This window comes from Delphinus delphis, chromosome 2 (genome assembly GCF_949987515.2).
Source record: "Delphinus delphis chromosome 2, mDelDel1.2, whole genome shotgun sequence".
Taxonomy (NCBI): Eukaryota; Metazoa; Chordata; class Mammalia; order Artiodactyla; family Delphinidae; genus Delphinus; species Delphinus delphis.
The window spans coordinates 150,405,853-150,418,773 of NC_082684.1; the positions used below are offsets into that span (position 1 = coordinate 150,405,853).

General features: G+C 36.8%; 1 protein-coding gene across 1 annotated transcript in view; it reads left to right on the forward strand.

Moving 5' to 3' along the window:
- DMXL2 (Dmx like 2) overlaps positions 1-12,921 on the forward strand; it is a 162,396-nt gene that overhangs the window by 23,873 nt on the left and 125,602 nt on the right. Inside the window, exon 2 of the mRNA XM_060005975.1 lies at positions 12,056-12,181. Coding sequence (XP_059861958.1) covers positions 12,056-12,181 — 126 coding nt within the window. The remainder of the gene's footprint in view (positions 1-12,055; positions 12,182-12,921) is intronic.

A 12,921-nucleotide genomic window follows, 5' to 3' on the forward strand; every position in this document is an offset into this window, starting at 1 on the left:
TATGTTCCCATATCTCTTCCCTCTTGTGTCTCCCTCCCTCCCACCCTCCCTATCCCACCCCTCTAGGTGGTCACAAAGCACCGAGCTGATATCCCTGTGCTATGCGAGCTGATATCCCTGTGCTATGCGGCTGCTTCCCACTAGCTATCTACCTTACGTTTGGTAGTGTATATATGTCTATGCCTCTCTCTCTCTTTGTCACAGCTCACCCTTCCCCCTCCCCATATCCTCAAGTCCGTTCTCCAGTAGGTCTGTGTCTTTATTCCTGTCTTACCCCTAGGTTCTTTTGGTATTAAGTTCTTGGCCTTTGGAATCAGGTGTCACCCTGGTCCAATCAGTTGTATGCGGTGAGTGTTGGTCACGTTGTCTGCCCAGGCTATGGGTGGGGCAGTTTCGCTTAGAAACGTCTGCGAGTCTGATGGACAATACACTTGACATGATAACCATAATTTTTCTATTATGGGATGTTTAGGTTGTTTCCATTTTTTTTTAATTACTTTAAATAATGCTGCAGTAAACATCTCGGTACTAGTTGTAATGTTTGTTTGCACATCTGAATGTTTTCTCAGGATAGAGTCCTAGAAATAGACATAATGAATGAAAGTACTTAAATTTCTTTGCAGTCTTTTAATTCATATTACCAAATTGCCTTCCAGAAAAGTCACATGTTTTTATACTGCAATAGTGTATGAGAGTGACAGGTGCACCATACTCTTGCTCATTGCTTTTTGCTGTTCATTCTTCAGAGCTGAAAAAAGTACATTCGGCTATTTAGTGCTCCAAAAGCCTTTCTCTAGTACATATTCTGGGTCCCACGGGATCACAGATCACTACTTTAGTAACTGTAACTTTATTATACATATTTTTTTTTGCCGGCTTTCTATCCTAGTATCCTCATTGCTGCTGCTCTAATATCATGGACAATTCCATATTTTCCTTGAAGCCCTGCTCTGAATATCCCCAGTCTTTGTACCAGTTTTGGTTCCAGTCAGGGCAAGGGACAGATGAACTGAAGTAAAAACAAGGTTTATTTCAGTATACACAATGAATCATCAAAGAAGGGCACCTGAGCTTCAGCGTGATTAGAACTAAAAAGCTGGTAGAGTAAACCGCGTTTTCTTAGAGATTTTGCATACATGTTTTCTTGTGAGTTCTTTCTTATTTTCGGATATCTGATCCATTTGCTTCTCAAACTGGTGATTTCAGTTTCAAATTGCACATGGTTCTTAATGGCTGCCTTATCCCTGAATATGTATGACTATTCAGCTCAACTCTCCCTGCTAACTCTGGGTTTTCTGGTTTAAATTCCCCAGAATAGACTTCGGCATAGCTCATCTTTTTCAGCTATTAGCCACTGGTCATTATTCTGGACCCATCCTTGCCTCCTGTCAGCTTTGAGTAGGGGAAAGAGTCACAAGATGTAAAACATTTAGCTGGGGTTCTATGTAAAATAGGGTACACTGGATTATTTAATCTTTTTATCAAGACTTTTTGAAGCAAATTTGTGTACACTTAACAGAATCACAGTTTAGAAGTTGAAAGGGGTCTCAGAAGTGATCTAGTCACAATCTTTTGTTTGACTGATTAAGGAATTATCTGTAGAGAGACTGTGATTTGCCCATTGTTATAGTCAGTGTTAGCACCTCTAGATTCTCAAGAATGTACTCTTTCCATCATACTGCAGGATTGGAAGTTTAATTACAATTTAATAGTTTAATCATATTATTTGGGAAATATTTTTTTGAATACTGTCAGGACCATCTCCCTCAAAATATCAACATTTAGATTAAATGATTTTCTGGAAATGGCCAGTAGTTAACAAAATAATTGAAAGTTGTCATAAACATTACATATTAATATTGCTACATAATATACTATTAACTTTAAAATCCTTTCAGATGGAAAATGTATTACGAACAAATTAAGGAACAAGATATTAGGTACTTATTTTCTCTATTTCTAATAATTTAACGTCCAAAAAATCTCATTTTATTTCTTTAGACGTAGCAGTTTTAAAAAGTAGTATCTTACTTCAGTATTTTCTATGAGGCAAATTATTTTATACTCTAAGCTTTAGAGAACAACTTTGAGGCTGAAAGGTGACTCTTAGTTTTTATACCTGCTGGCCAGTCCACGGGGCTTATTGTTACCAGTATTACTATGATTTCCTTTATACATTTTTGATAATTAATACTTTGAATGGTTTATTCTTAGCACTGACATAAAATAGTTATTTATAAGAGAAGATAATTTTTGGGTTTTATTTCCAGACCTACCTTTTAATGAGAATGCAGGCAAGCGGAAGATAGAGCTGGTTTTGTAATGGTTAATTAGAATTAATTATGGCATATTTTTCTTTTCAAGGTCTCATTTTCCTTTCAGATGGTACTAGTATCAGTAAATTAAAAAAACATATGTTTGTTCTTGGTTCAAGGGTATAGAAATAGGCTTAGTTTGGAGTACAGGTGTCTGTTTCTTTTTATCTTAGTATTTAGAAGTTTTTTTATAGGTCCATCTTAGTAAATTATCAAAATTGGCTAGCTTTTGACTAATATTAAAAATAGTTCTTGTTTAAATTTAAAGTTTTAATTTTAATTAGAGAAAGTTCTACTTTCAGATCACTTGTTTCTCTGGGGTTGTTAGGAAGAAATTAAAACAAAAATCATTTTGTCTCTTACCCCTTAATCACAGATATGTAGTATTTTCTTCAATTTTCTTCTCTTCCTTTTTTCTGGCCATAAATTTTTGTTTTTACATGCTATTAATCTTTGTCTTATGTATCAATTAGCATACTGCTTGCAGCTTTGCTTTCTTCTACTGTTACTTATAAGTAGCCTGCTAATTTTGCATTTCCTGGTGTGGGTTGTTTCTAAGAGGAACAGTCCCTTTGGTTACCACACAAGTAGTCATAGTAGATTATTTCCAATGTTGCTTCACACATCATTGGCTTAGTCTGAGCTTTTTGCATAATATTTAGTTTTTGTTTGTTTTGTTTATTTTAATATATAGTTTCTTTCTCATTTATTTTGCTCATTCAGCATTGTTGAATGAACTTCAAACTGTTAGAATGATTGAATCATCTCAGTAAAATGTGTTCTTACTAGTGTGGAAGGAAGAGCTTCTTTTCAAATACTACCCTCTCGCCCTTTTCTAACTCTAGTTTAGACTTGTATCTGAATGACAGGAGGCTTATTTATTTTGGGGGGTGGTGGTAGGCAGTAATTGATAATGGTAAGGGTTTGACTTTAGGTGTAGAAACTTATAGGAAGACAGGTGAGGCTGATTGAATATATTGCTGATAATGAGTACTCATAGGAACTTCCCTGGTTGTCCAGTGGGTAAGACTCTGTGCTCCCAATGTAGGGGGCCAGGGTTTGATACCTGGTCGGGGAACTGGATCCCACATGCATGCCACCACTAAGATCCCGCATGCTGCAACTAAGACCCAGCGCAGCCAAAGAAAAAAAAACAGTACTCATTTTGTAGACTTAAATTTCATTTTGAGAACTCTCATTAAGTCCAGAATGTGTATTTTTTATGCATAAGTCTGTGGTTTCTTGGTAAGCCATAAATTAGGTTTTAAAAGTCAGTGGCTTCTTATGATCTATTTATAAAATTTTAAAAATTGGAATTGTGTATTATATTAATATACTATCTCAATTAAGAAAATGTTTTCTTTGGTATGTTTGCACCTTCATATGTCTTCAGCTCAGGCATTTTGTTAAAAAAAAAAAGAATTCGTTAGCTACGTATGACAAAGGATAAGTTCTATGAAGAGCTCTTATAAATCACTGAGAACAACAGGACTAAAGACCTAGTTAAGAAATGGACCAGTGGGAGTTTCCTGGCAGTCCGGTGCTTAGGACTCCCCACTTCCACTGTCAGGGGCCCAGGTTCCATCCCTGGTCGGGGAACTAAGATCTCGCAAGCTGCGCTGTGTGGCAAAAAAAAAATACAGAAAAAGAAATGGACCAGTAACAGGAATAGTCAGTTTGAAGAGAAAGAAATATAAATGGCTGATAAATGTATGAAAAGACGTTCCTAGTAAAAATACAAATTAAAACAAGTAGATGCCAGGTTTTGTTGGATTAGAAAGATTAAAACATTTGATAATGATCAGGATTAGTGATGAAGTGGACAAACAGGTACTTTTTTATATCTGGGGAGTATGATTTTTTTGAAGGGCGGTCTGCTTTAGTTTTTTTTTTTTTTTTTTTTTTTGCCATACGCGGGCCTCTCACTGTTGTGGCCTCTCCCGTTGAGGCTCCGGATGCGCAGGCTCAGTGGCCATGGCTCACGGGCCCAGCCGCTCCGTGGCATGTGGGATCTTCCGGGACCGGGGCACGAACCCGTGTCCCCTGCATCGGCAGGTGGACTCTCAACCACTGCGCCACCAGGGACGCCCTGCTTTAGTTATTAATTCTAATCACTGACGCAGCAAATAATGTCTTAGAATTTATTTTATGGGTATATTTCCATACATATGCATAGTATCATATACATGAAGATGTTCATTGAAACATTTTTTTGCAATAGTAAAAGACTGGAAACAACCTAAATTAATTATGGCAAAGCCACAAAATGGAATACTATGCAACTATTAAGAAGAATGAAGTAATTCCTTCTGTGGGATTTGGAAAGTTTTCAAGATATATTGTTAATTAAGTGGACAAGAAGTTGCAGAATTGTGTGTAGCATAATCCCTTTATGTTAAAAAGAAAGATTTATATGTAGATACACTTGTATGTACTCTAAACATTTCAGGAAGAGTTCGTAGGCAACCGTTAAGTGATTCCTCCTTGGCTATGAGTGGGGACGGTCAAGGCTAAGAAGGTGACTTAATTTTCCTATATAGTTTTAAAATTTAGTGCATGTGTTATTCTCTCTATAAAAAAGAATATTTTGTCATTGAAAGCATAAAACACTTTAAGTGGTTTATTTAGCTTTAATGGATAAGCACTATTTGAAAGTTCTAGCTTAATAAGGGATCCATTCAGCATTCAATAAGGAAACTTATTTATCCATTTTAGAAGTTAATTTTTAATTCTGTGAGTATCATAAGCAGTTAGGGTTTTAACTAGGTGACTAAAATGAAGAGAGGGAAAGGATGTTTCCTTGAGAAATTTCTGTTAATCTGTGCGTTGTTTTCTTGGTTGTAAAATTTTTTCATAGGTCAACACTGACCTCTTTAGACTATTTCCTGAAGGTGACTTGGTACAACCAAGTAATCATGAAAGCCCAGACAACCCTGTATTCTCTTTAGTTTTTTGTTTATAGAGCAGAAATCACAGCAGAAATGAAGAATATAAATGAATTTATGTAATTAACCAATAAGATGAACAAAAATTTAAGCACTAGAAAACAATATGATAGAAGATGGTCATTACTGAAGTGTATAAAACAGTGTAAAACGATCTAAATTTGCATGCCAGTATGTGTTTGCCTTGTGACTTAGGACTTTGATTAAATCATATGAACTTCCATTTCTTTATATTAAAGTGGGATTAATAACCAACTTCTAGGTTTACTGCAGTCTTGAAAGAGACTAGGAATGTGGAATGCATAGTACAATACTTGTACCCAGCAGGCTTTCAATAAGTGGCACCTCTTTCTTGTAATTATTTTTCTAGCTTTTAATAACATGTGCCTTATATTTATATGAATCAGAACTCTCAGGGAGAGGTGGGAGTTTAACAGTAACACTCTTGGTAGAGTATGCTTGTTAAATTAGACTATAACACCTTGTTAAATTAGTGAAACCTTTCAACATGCTTAGTACCTCTTGATTCATCAGTGCTATTCTTTTTAAAATTTAGACACATCTGTCAACAGTTGTCACTGATCTCAAACTTTGACCCTGTAACTACCAGGTTGTTAAAGCATCCAACTACTCCATAGAAAATGCCAGTATAATGTATTCATACTCTGTATTCTTATAGGAAAAGTCATGTTTGTGTAAGATTTATTACTCAGTCGTAAAAAGAAAAGAAATTGAGTTATTTGTAATGAGGTGGATCGACCTAGAGTCTGTCACACAGAGTGAAGTAAGTCAGAAAGAGAAAAACAAATACCGTATGCTAACACATATATATGGAATCTAAAAAAAAAGCCTCTGATGAACCTAGGGGCAAGACAGGAATAAAAACTCAGATGTAGAGAATGGACTTGAGGACACGGGGAGGGGAAAGGGTAAGCTGGGATGAAGTGACAGAGTAGCATATATACACTACCAAATGTAAAATAGGTAGCTAGTGGGAAGCAGCTACATACCATAGGGAGACCGACTTGGTGCTTTGTGACCACCTAGGGGAGTGGGATAGGGAGGGTGGGAGGGAGACGCAAGAGGGAGGGGATATGGGGATATATGTATAACTGATTCCCTTTGTTATACAGCAGAAACTAACACAACATTGTAAAGCAATTATACTCCAATAAAGATGTTTAAAAAAATAGGAAGAATAAATTTTAAAAAATTGAGAATTCCATGGTGGTCCAGTGGTTAGGACTCGGCACTTTCACTGCTCAGGGCCTGGGTTCAGTCCCTGGTAGGGAAACTAAGATCCCATAAGCCGCAAGGCGTGGCCCCCCCCCAAAAAAAATTTCTTTACTTTACACTTTAATTTATCTAAGACTTAAGGGAAGTCTGAGAAATTAGAACAGTGTTTGAGATATGAGTATTACTTATTTGAAATACTACATTATGAAAATAATGTAGTCAAGGCAATTAGTATATATTAAACTGAGGTTAGAGAAGACTGAGTGTGTTATGCCTATTCAGCTACACTTAATCATTGTTCAGAATGACATTGAACCCTCTAGAGAAGGCAACAGTATTTTTATTATTGTCACGATAGTGTGTTCATTCAGAGGATTTTATGGCTTTAGAAAATGATACTTAAATTTTTTTCAAGTGTAACATTTTAATAAGGTAAAAGAAGAGGGTCACTTGTTTTTCAGCCTCAGCTAATTGACAGGGCTCTCCTAATGATATTTTGGATATCACAAATAAAAACATAGAATCTTGGTAATAACAACTACTCAGGTTTTTAGCTCCCATATAATAATTTTGGGATAACACACTTTGTCTAAGGAAGAGATTCTTTAAGACATAAACTAATGAAATCTATGGACCCAGTGAAAACCAGCACATTCACATGGCTTTAAATATAATTTCCAGGATTTCAAAGACCTCCTGAAACCATCTGTGATTCACACCCACTAGACTCAGGTTGAAAACTTCAGTCAGGTTGGAAATTTAGTTTCAGTGCTCAAAGTAGAGACTAGTTTTCTCTTTCCTGACAGGATGGATTCAGTCTCCAAAAGTAAGGTTAAAACAAGTGAGGGTTAGAGCATGTCTTTGCCTTTAGAACTTGTGCTACACAATTATCTCTTAGTTGTAAACTGTCAGCTAGTTATTAATTCTTCATCATAAGGACAGTTCTGTCCTTCCATAAAAGAAACTCCCACGTGAAGAGAAGGAAAGGATGTTTTTCTAAGATTCTTAGAAAAAGAATCTTGCGTTTGGGCCGATACCATATCCTTGACTTTGAGAAATATTTTATATACATCAGTACTGTTATTAGTGCAGGACACTGGTGTGTGGTGCTATGGCATAGGGGTGGTTCTCCCCGGAACCCAAGGGAAGAACTTGGTTAAGGGGTTCCATTTGTTCCAGAAATGGCTTAGTGCCCTTTTTCCTGCTTCCCTGTAGTGATCCTGTAGCCTCTCTACCACATGTGGAATAGTTAGTTTATCCTCAGCTGAGTCAGAGATATTTATTTACCTAGTACAAAGAAGCCCGTATCCTGTACTCTCTGGGATCATTGTAGTATTTGCTTGCAGTCTCAGTGAGCGCCTGCTTTTCCTTCTGCACTATAAATTTTTCCTCTGGTAAAACTGAATTCTGAAAAAGAGGAATGAAACAAATTGCTTTTGACCTAAAATTGAAAGAATGGAAATCTCTTGAGTAATTGTAGATTTTGTGTAAACCTTCTCAGCTGCTGGTCTTTACTCTGAGCTAGATGCTGTGGGAAATTATACTTGGGATTACAGATATGAACATGGGCCTTTTAGTGCTTATAAGACATCTTAGTGGAGTTGGGGTGATGCAATGGAAAGAGCAGGAGCTTTACTATGAAGCAAATGAATCCTCACTCTGTGAACTTGGGCGAGTTACTTATCCTTTCTGGACCTCAGTTTCTCCACCTTTACAAGGGGGCCTGTGAAGATATGATATTCATCAAGACCCTAGCAGACTGCCTGATCATAGAAGGTATTCAATAAATGGTAAATTATTAAGGAAGGCTTTGATAGATTCTCTTCTGGTAGGTCTTCTAAATCCATGACGCTGTTAGACTGGAAAATAAGCCAAAATATCTTTCTTTTTCTTTGTATAGCTAACATCATAAACTTGGCTAAATTATTAGCTTATATCAACTGTCTGAACTCCATGTTCTTTGACCAAGTTTCCAGGTACATAGAAGAGCCAGAAATTAGGAAGATTTTGAATCATTTATTTGTTATACAGATATCTGTATCTGTTGAGGGCTGTGCACATGCTGGGTTCTAGGACTACAGTGGTAAACAAGAACATGGTCCTTGCTCTGATGGACCTCTCAGTGTAGTAGGAACCAGACAAACACACACACATGTATATAAATCATTAAAATCTTATGCGCCTTCAGTTATAGAATGCATGTGATTCAGTACTGACTGATTATGAGTCCCCTGTTCGTGCACACTTGGGGTTATGTGTATTTTAGACTCTTTAGAGAAAGGTGAAGAATAATAATATTCAACTTCTGTACTTTTCCAGCTCTTTGTGTGCAGTAGTTTATGGGGTTCCGTTCTAGCCGTGACCATGGATATTATATAAAAGAGTAGGTATTACCTAGGTGTGGTTCCACAGGACGCTAGTGCCACACATGATTGTTCTGTTATGATGGTAATTACTAGTTTGATAAGGGATTTGAGACCATTTTAGACCAGTGGTCTCTAAACTTTTGGTAACTGCATAGTATTCTACTTGATGGATATTCAGTAACTTATTTAACCACTTCCCTACTGATAGATGGTATGATTATTTTCAGTTTTTGCTGCTTAAAATAATGAGGCAGTGAATATCCTTCTCTATATATTTTGGCAAGCTTTGCTAGTATGCTTATAGTAAAATAGGGACTTGTCAATCAAAGGGTATATTGTATTTAAAATGTTGATAGATATTGCCAAATTCTTTTATCCATGACGATCCTGATTTAGTAAGTCTGGGGTGGGACCACTCAGTTTGTATTTTTAACAAGTTCCCTAGGTGATTTTGATGCAGCCAGGTTTGAGAACTATTGCATTTCAGAAAAATGGCAGGATTCTCTACTTCTAAGGAGCATGGTACATGTCCTCTGGCAAAGGTCAGGCAATTATGGCTATCTAGGGAGGAGTAAAAATCCTCTTCAGTGACTGAGCAGTAAGAGCTTATGTCTAGAGCAGCTGTTGCTGGGGATGGCCCATCTTTAGAGAAGCAAGTGTGCTAATACTTATCTGAAATATTTTATGTCTCTTTGACATGTAATGTAGGGGAAAAGAACATAAGAATTGTAAGGACCTGAGTTTGAACATTTTCCACTTACTAACTGTATAATCTTGGGCAAATAAATGAACTTGAATCTTTCTTTATATAATGATAATGATACTCTCTTCCTCTCAGGTTTGTTGCAAAGATGAAAGGGGGAGTGATTTAATGTTTATTTACTTATTTTTTTGCTGCTTTGGGTCTTCGTCACTGCGCGCGGGCTTCCTCTAGTTACGGCGAGCGGGGGCTACTCTTGGTTGCGGTGTGCGGGTTTCTCATTGCGGTGGCTTCTGTTGTTGCAGAGCACGGGCTCTAGGCGCATGGGCTTCAGTAGTTGCAGCACGTGTGCTTCAGTAGTTGTGGTGCATGAGCTCAGTAGTTGTGGCTCGCAGGCTCTAGAACGCAGGCTCAGTAGTTGTGGTGCACGGGCTTAGTTGCCCCGCGGCATGTGGGATCTTCCCGGACCAGGGCTCGAACCCGTGTCCCCTGCATAGGCAGGCAGATTCTTAACCACTGCGCCACCAGGGAAGTCCCGATTTAACATTCATTGAGTACCTTTTGTCTTTGCTGGTAACTTACAGATATCTCTCTCTGTCATGGCAGTTTGTCATTTAGTTGTGATTGGTGATTCACTTGGTTGTCTCCCCAATAGACTCACTGGGACCACATCTTGTGTTTTTGTATTCCCAGTTGCTAGCCCAGACTTGGGACATCATGCACTGTTTTGTGTCTTTAATGAGTGACGTGTGCTAAGCACTATGGAAATAGATTTTCTGTCCTAAGAAATAAGTATTATTTCTTCCATTCTACCACAAGGAACTGCTCAGAGAGCTTAAGCTAACTTGCTTAAGATCCTGTAGTACTGCAGAACCAACACTGAAAACCCTGCGTGTGGTGATTCCAAACTAGGTAAAGTTTTGCTCTTACCATCAATCTGCTTTGCTGAAATAATGCTATAAAGTACTTTGGAAATTGTGAAATGTTTAAGGGTAAGATTATTTTTGTGATTTTAATAATATAAGTGTAAAGGTTAGCATGGTGACACAAACATTTCTTCTACCTATACTCAGGATTCCCATTCAGTTTACCTTTCTTGAATGCATAGCATAGCAAATCTGCTTTGTCTATGAGAGTACAAGTGGTTATTTCCTCCTGGGAGTGATTTTTTTCCCCCATAGTTCCTTTGTTTAAAATTCCGTCTTTGTTTTTCATTTGGGGAACTTTCTGGTATATGCAAACACATGAGTTGAAGATAGTTTATAGTAGTTAGAGCAGGATTTTGGCAACACTGGAAGTTTCAGTGACCAGTAGAAGTAGTGTCTGTCTTCTTCTCTGGTCTTCATCTTCAGTTCCCTCTTTCATTACCAGCCATATGTGGACCTCACTGGCTTAGCTGTCATCACATGTCAGCCCTGGCTACTGGATATCTGTATTTTGTAGGACATGACGATATTGCTTAAGGCTGTAGAAATAGTGGGAAAAAAAAATCACCTCATAAACTTTATGTTGCTTTTTATGGGGCTTTTTCATTTGAGAATTACATTGTTAGGTTGTTTTAAATATTTAATCATAAGTTGAGTTTGGAAGAAAAAGAGAAGTGTCCCCACCCTCTGGCCCTTATGTCATCATAAAATTCACAAAGTTGCAAAACGGGAATAGCATACACCAAGAAGAAGTGTGGCAATAGGAAGAAATATGCAGTTTTGCTCATTATAGTTCTTTTGAACAAGGGAATTTTCCAGGAACTTGACTTTGTGTTTTATTTTATTTTCCAGACCAAATACTTGTCACATTTTATATAAATCAGTTTATTTTTTATTTTGTTTAGCGTGTGTGTGTGTGTGTCTAACCACTTTGGATTGGTGTCCTCTCTCTGTCTCTGTCTCTCTGTCTTCCTCTCCTGCCTGGTAAGGTTGAGGGGAGGGGGCAGGCAGGCTGGCTTCATCATGGATTCACTTCGGCAGTTGAGTTTGTTTAGTGTTTGCCTTAATGCATGTAATTCTGCCTCAGGAGTTCATGTCTATTTAACTAGCTCTTTAAGCCATGTGGAATTGTGTTGGAAAATGCATCTGATTTCTATCTTGATCTTCCTCAAGCCTGGTTTGAACCCTGGGAATGCAATTGCAGCCTTCAATACCTCATTACTTTCAGATGGAGGTTTTATTCTTTAGGGTTTACTGAGATGGGCTTCAGAGAGAAATTCTAAACCAAAAGATTTATGAGGGATGGAGGCTATAGTGTTTAAGACCTGGAAGAACCCTTTTCCTGTTAGTAGCAGTTGTTGAATGATAATGCATGGTGTGTTGTCACCCCATGTTTTTGGTGTGACTTTTAATGTTCTGATTTGGAAGTTGACATTTTTAATATTCTTACATTAGCTATTTTTATAAAATGTGTCACAGTATCCTTTGCAATAGCAGCCAAAACTAAGATAAACTAAAATAATTCACAAATTACATATCTTACATAATGTAAAACTTTTCTTTTTAGGCATATGGATCGGGCTGTGATATTGTTATTTTGGCAAATGACTTTGAATGTGTGCAGATCATTCCTGGTGCTAAGCATGGAAACATCCAAGTCAGCTGTGTGGAGTGTTCTAACCAACATGGAAGAGTAAGGGATTTATTTACTTTATTAAATGTCATCTTTTAATGTATTTAACAATCTCAGAGAGTATTCTTATGCTTTTATATAAGGCTTGCCTACACTTTCTAATTATGTATTATACCTTGCTTAGATGGATGTTAATAGTAGTGGGTAAAATGATAGGTTATGTACAAATTTTAAAGAGCCATTAAGCTGATAAGTGATAATTAATTGTTCTACCTGTATATACTGTCTTAAAAGATTTGTAGGCTTCATATTCCTGTGTGTACTAATATTCTGCCAGTTGATAGTTCTAGCAGCTATTAAGCCAGTAGCAAGGAAGTAAACTTTTATCTTCTATATCTAGCATACCATATCTCTCCCAAATTATAATAACATCAAATTTTTATCAAGAAATGTAGCAAGTTGTTAGCATCTAATATAATATTTGTCATGTAACTGATGCTTTGTAAAGTTTCTGTTAATGAAACTTTGTTGTTTGAAGAATGTTAAAGTTCATTCACTCAGACTTTAAACAGAGGGTTTATTTTAAAATAATTCAAGTTTCATCATATGTTCCTTTCCCCCAAATTTCACACATAATATACATCAAATTTTGATTATATGTAAAGTAAATATAGCATAGTTGCTGTATATTCTAGCAATTCATTAAGGCCAATGTTGTGTAGCAGAGTTAAATGTTTCTATGGGAATATAAGAATGATATTTTTCCTGTAATAATTGTAATAATTTAAACAGTTTTAGTG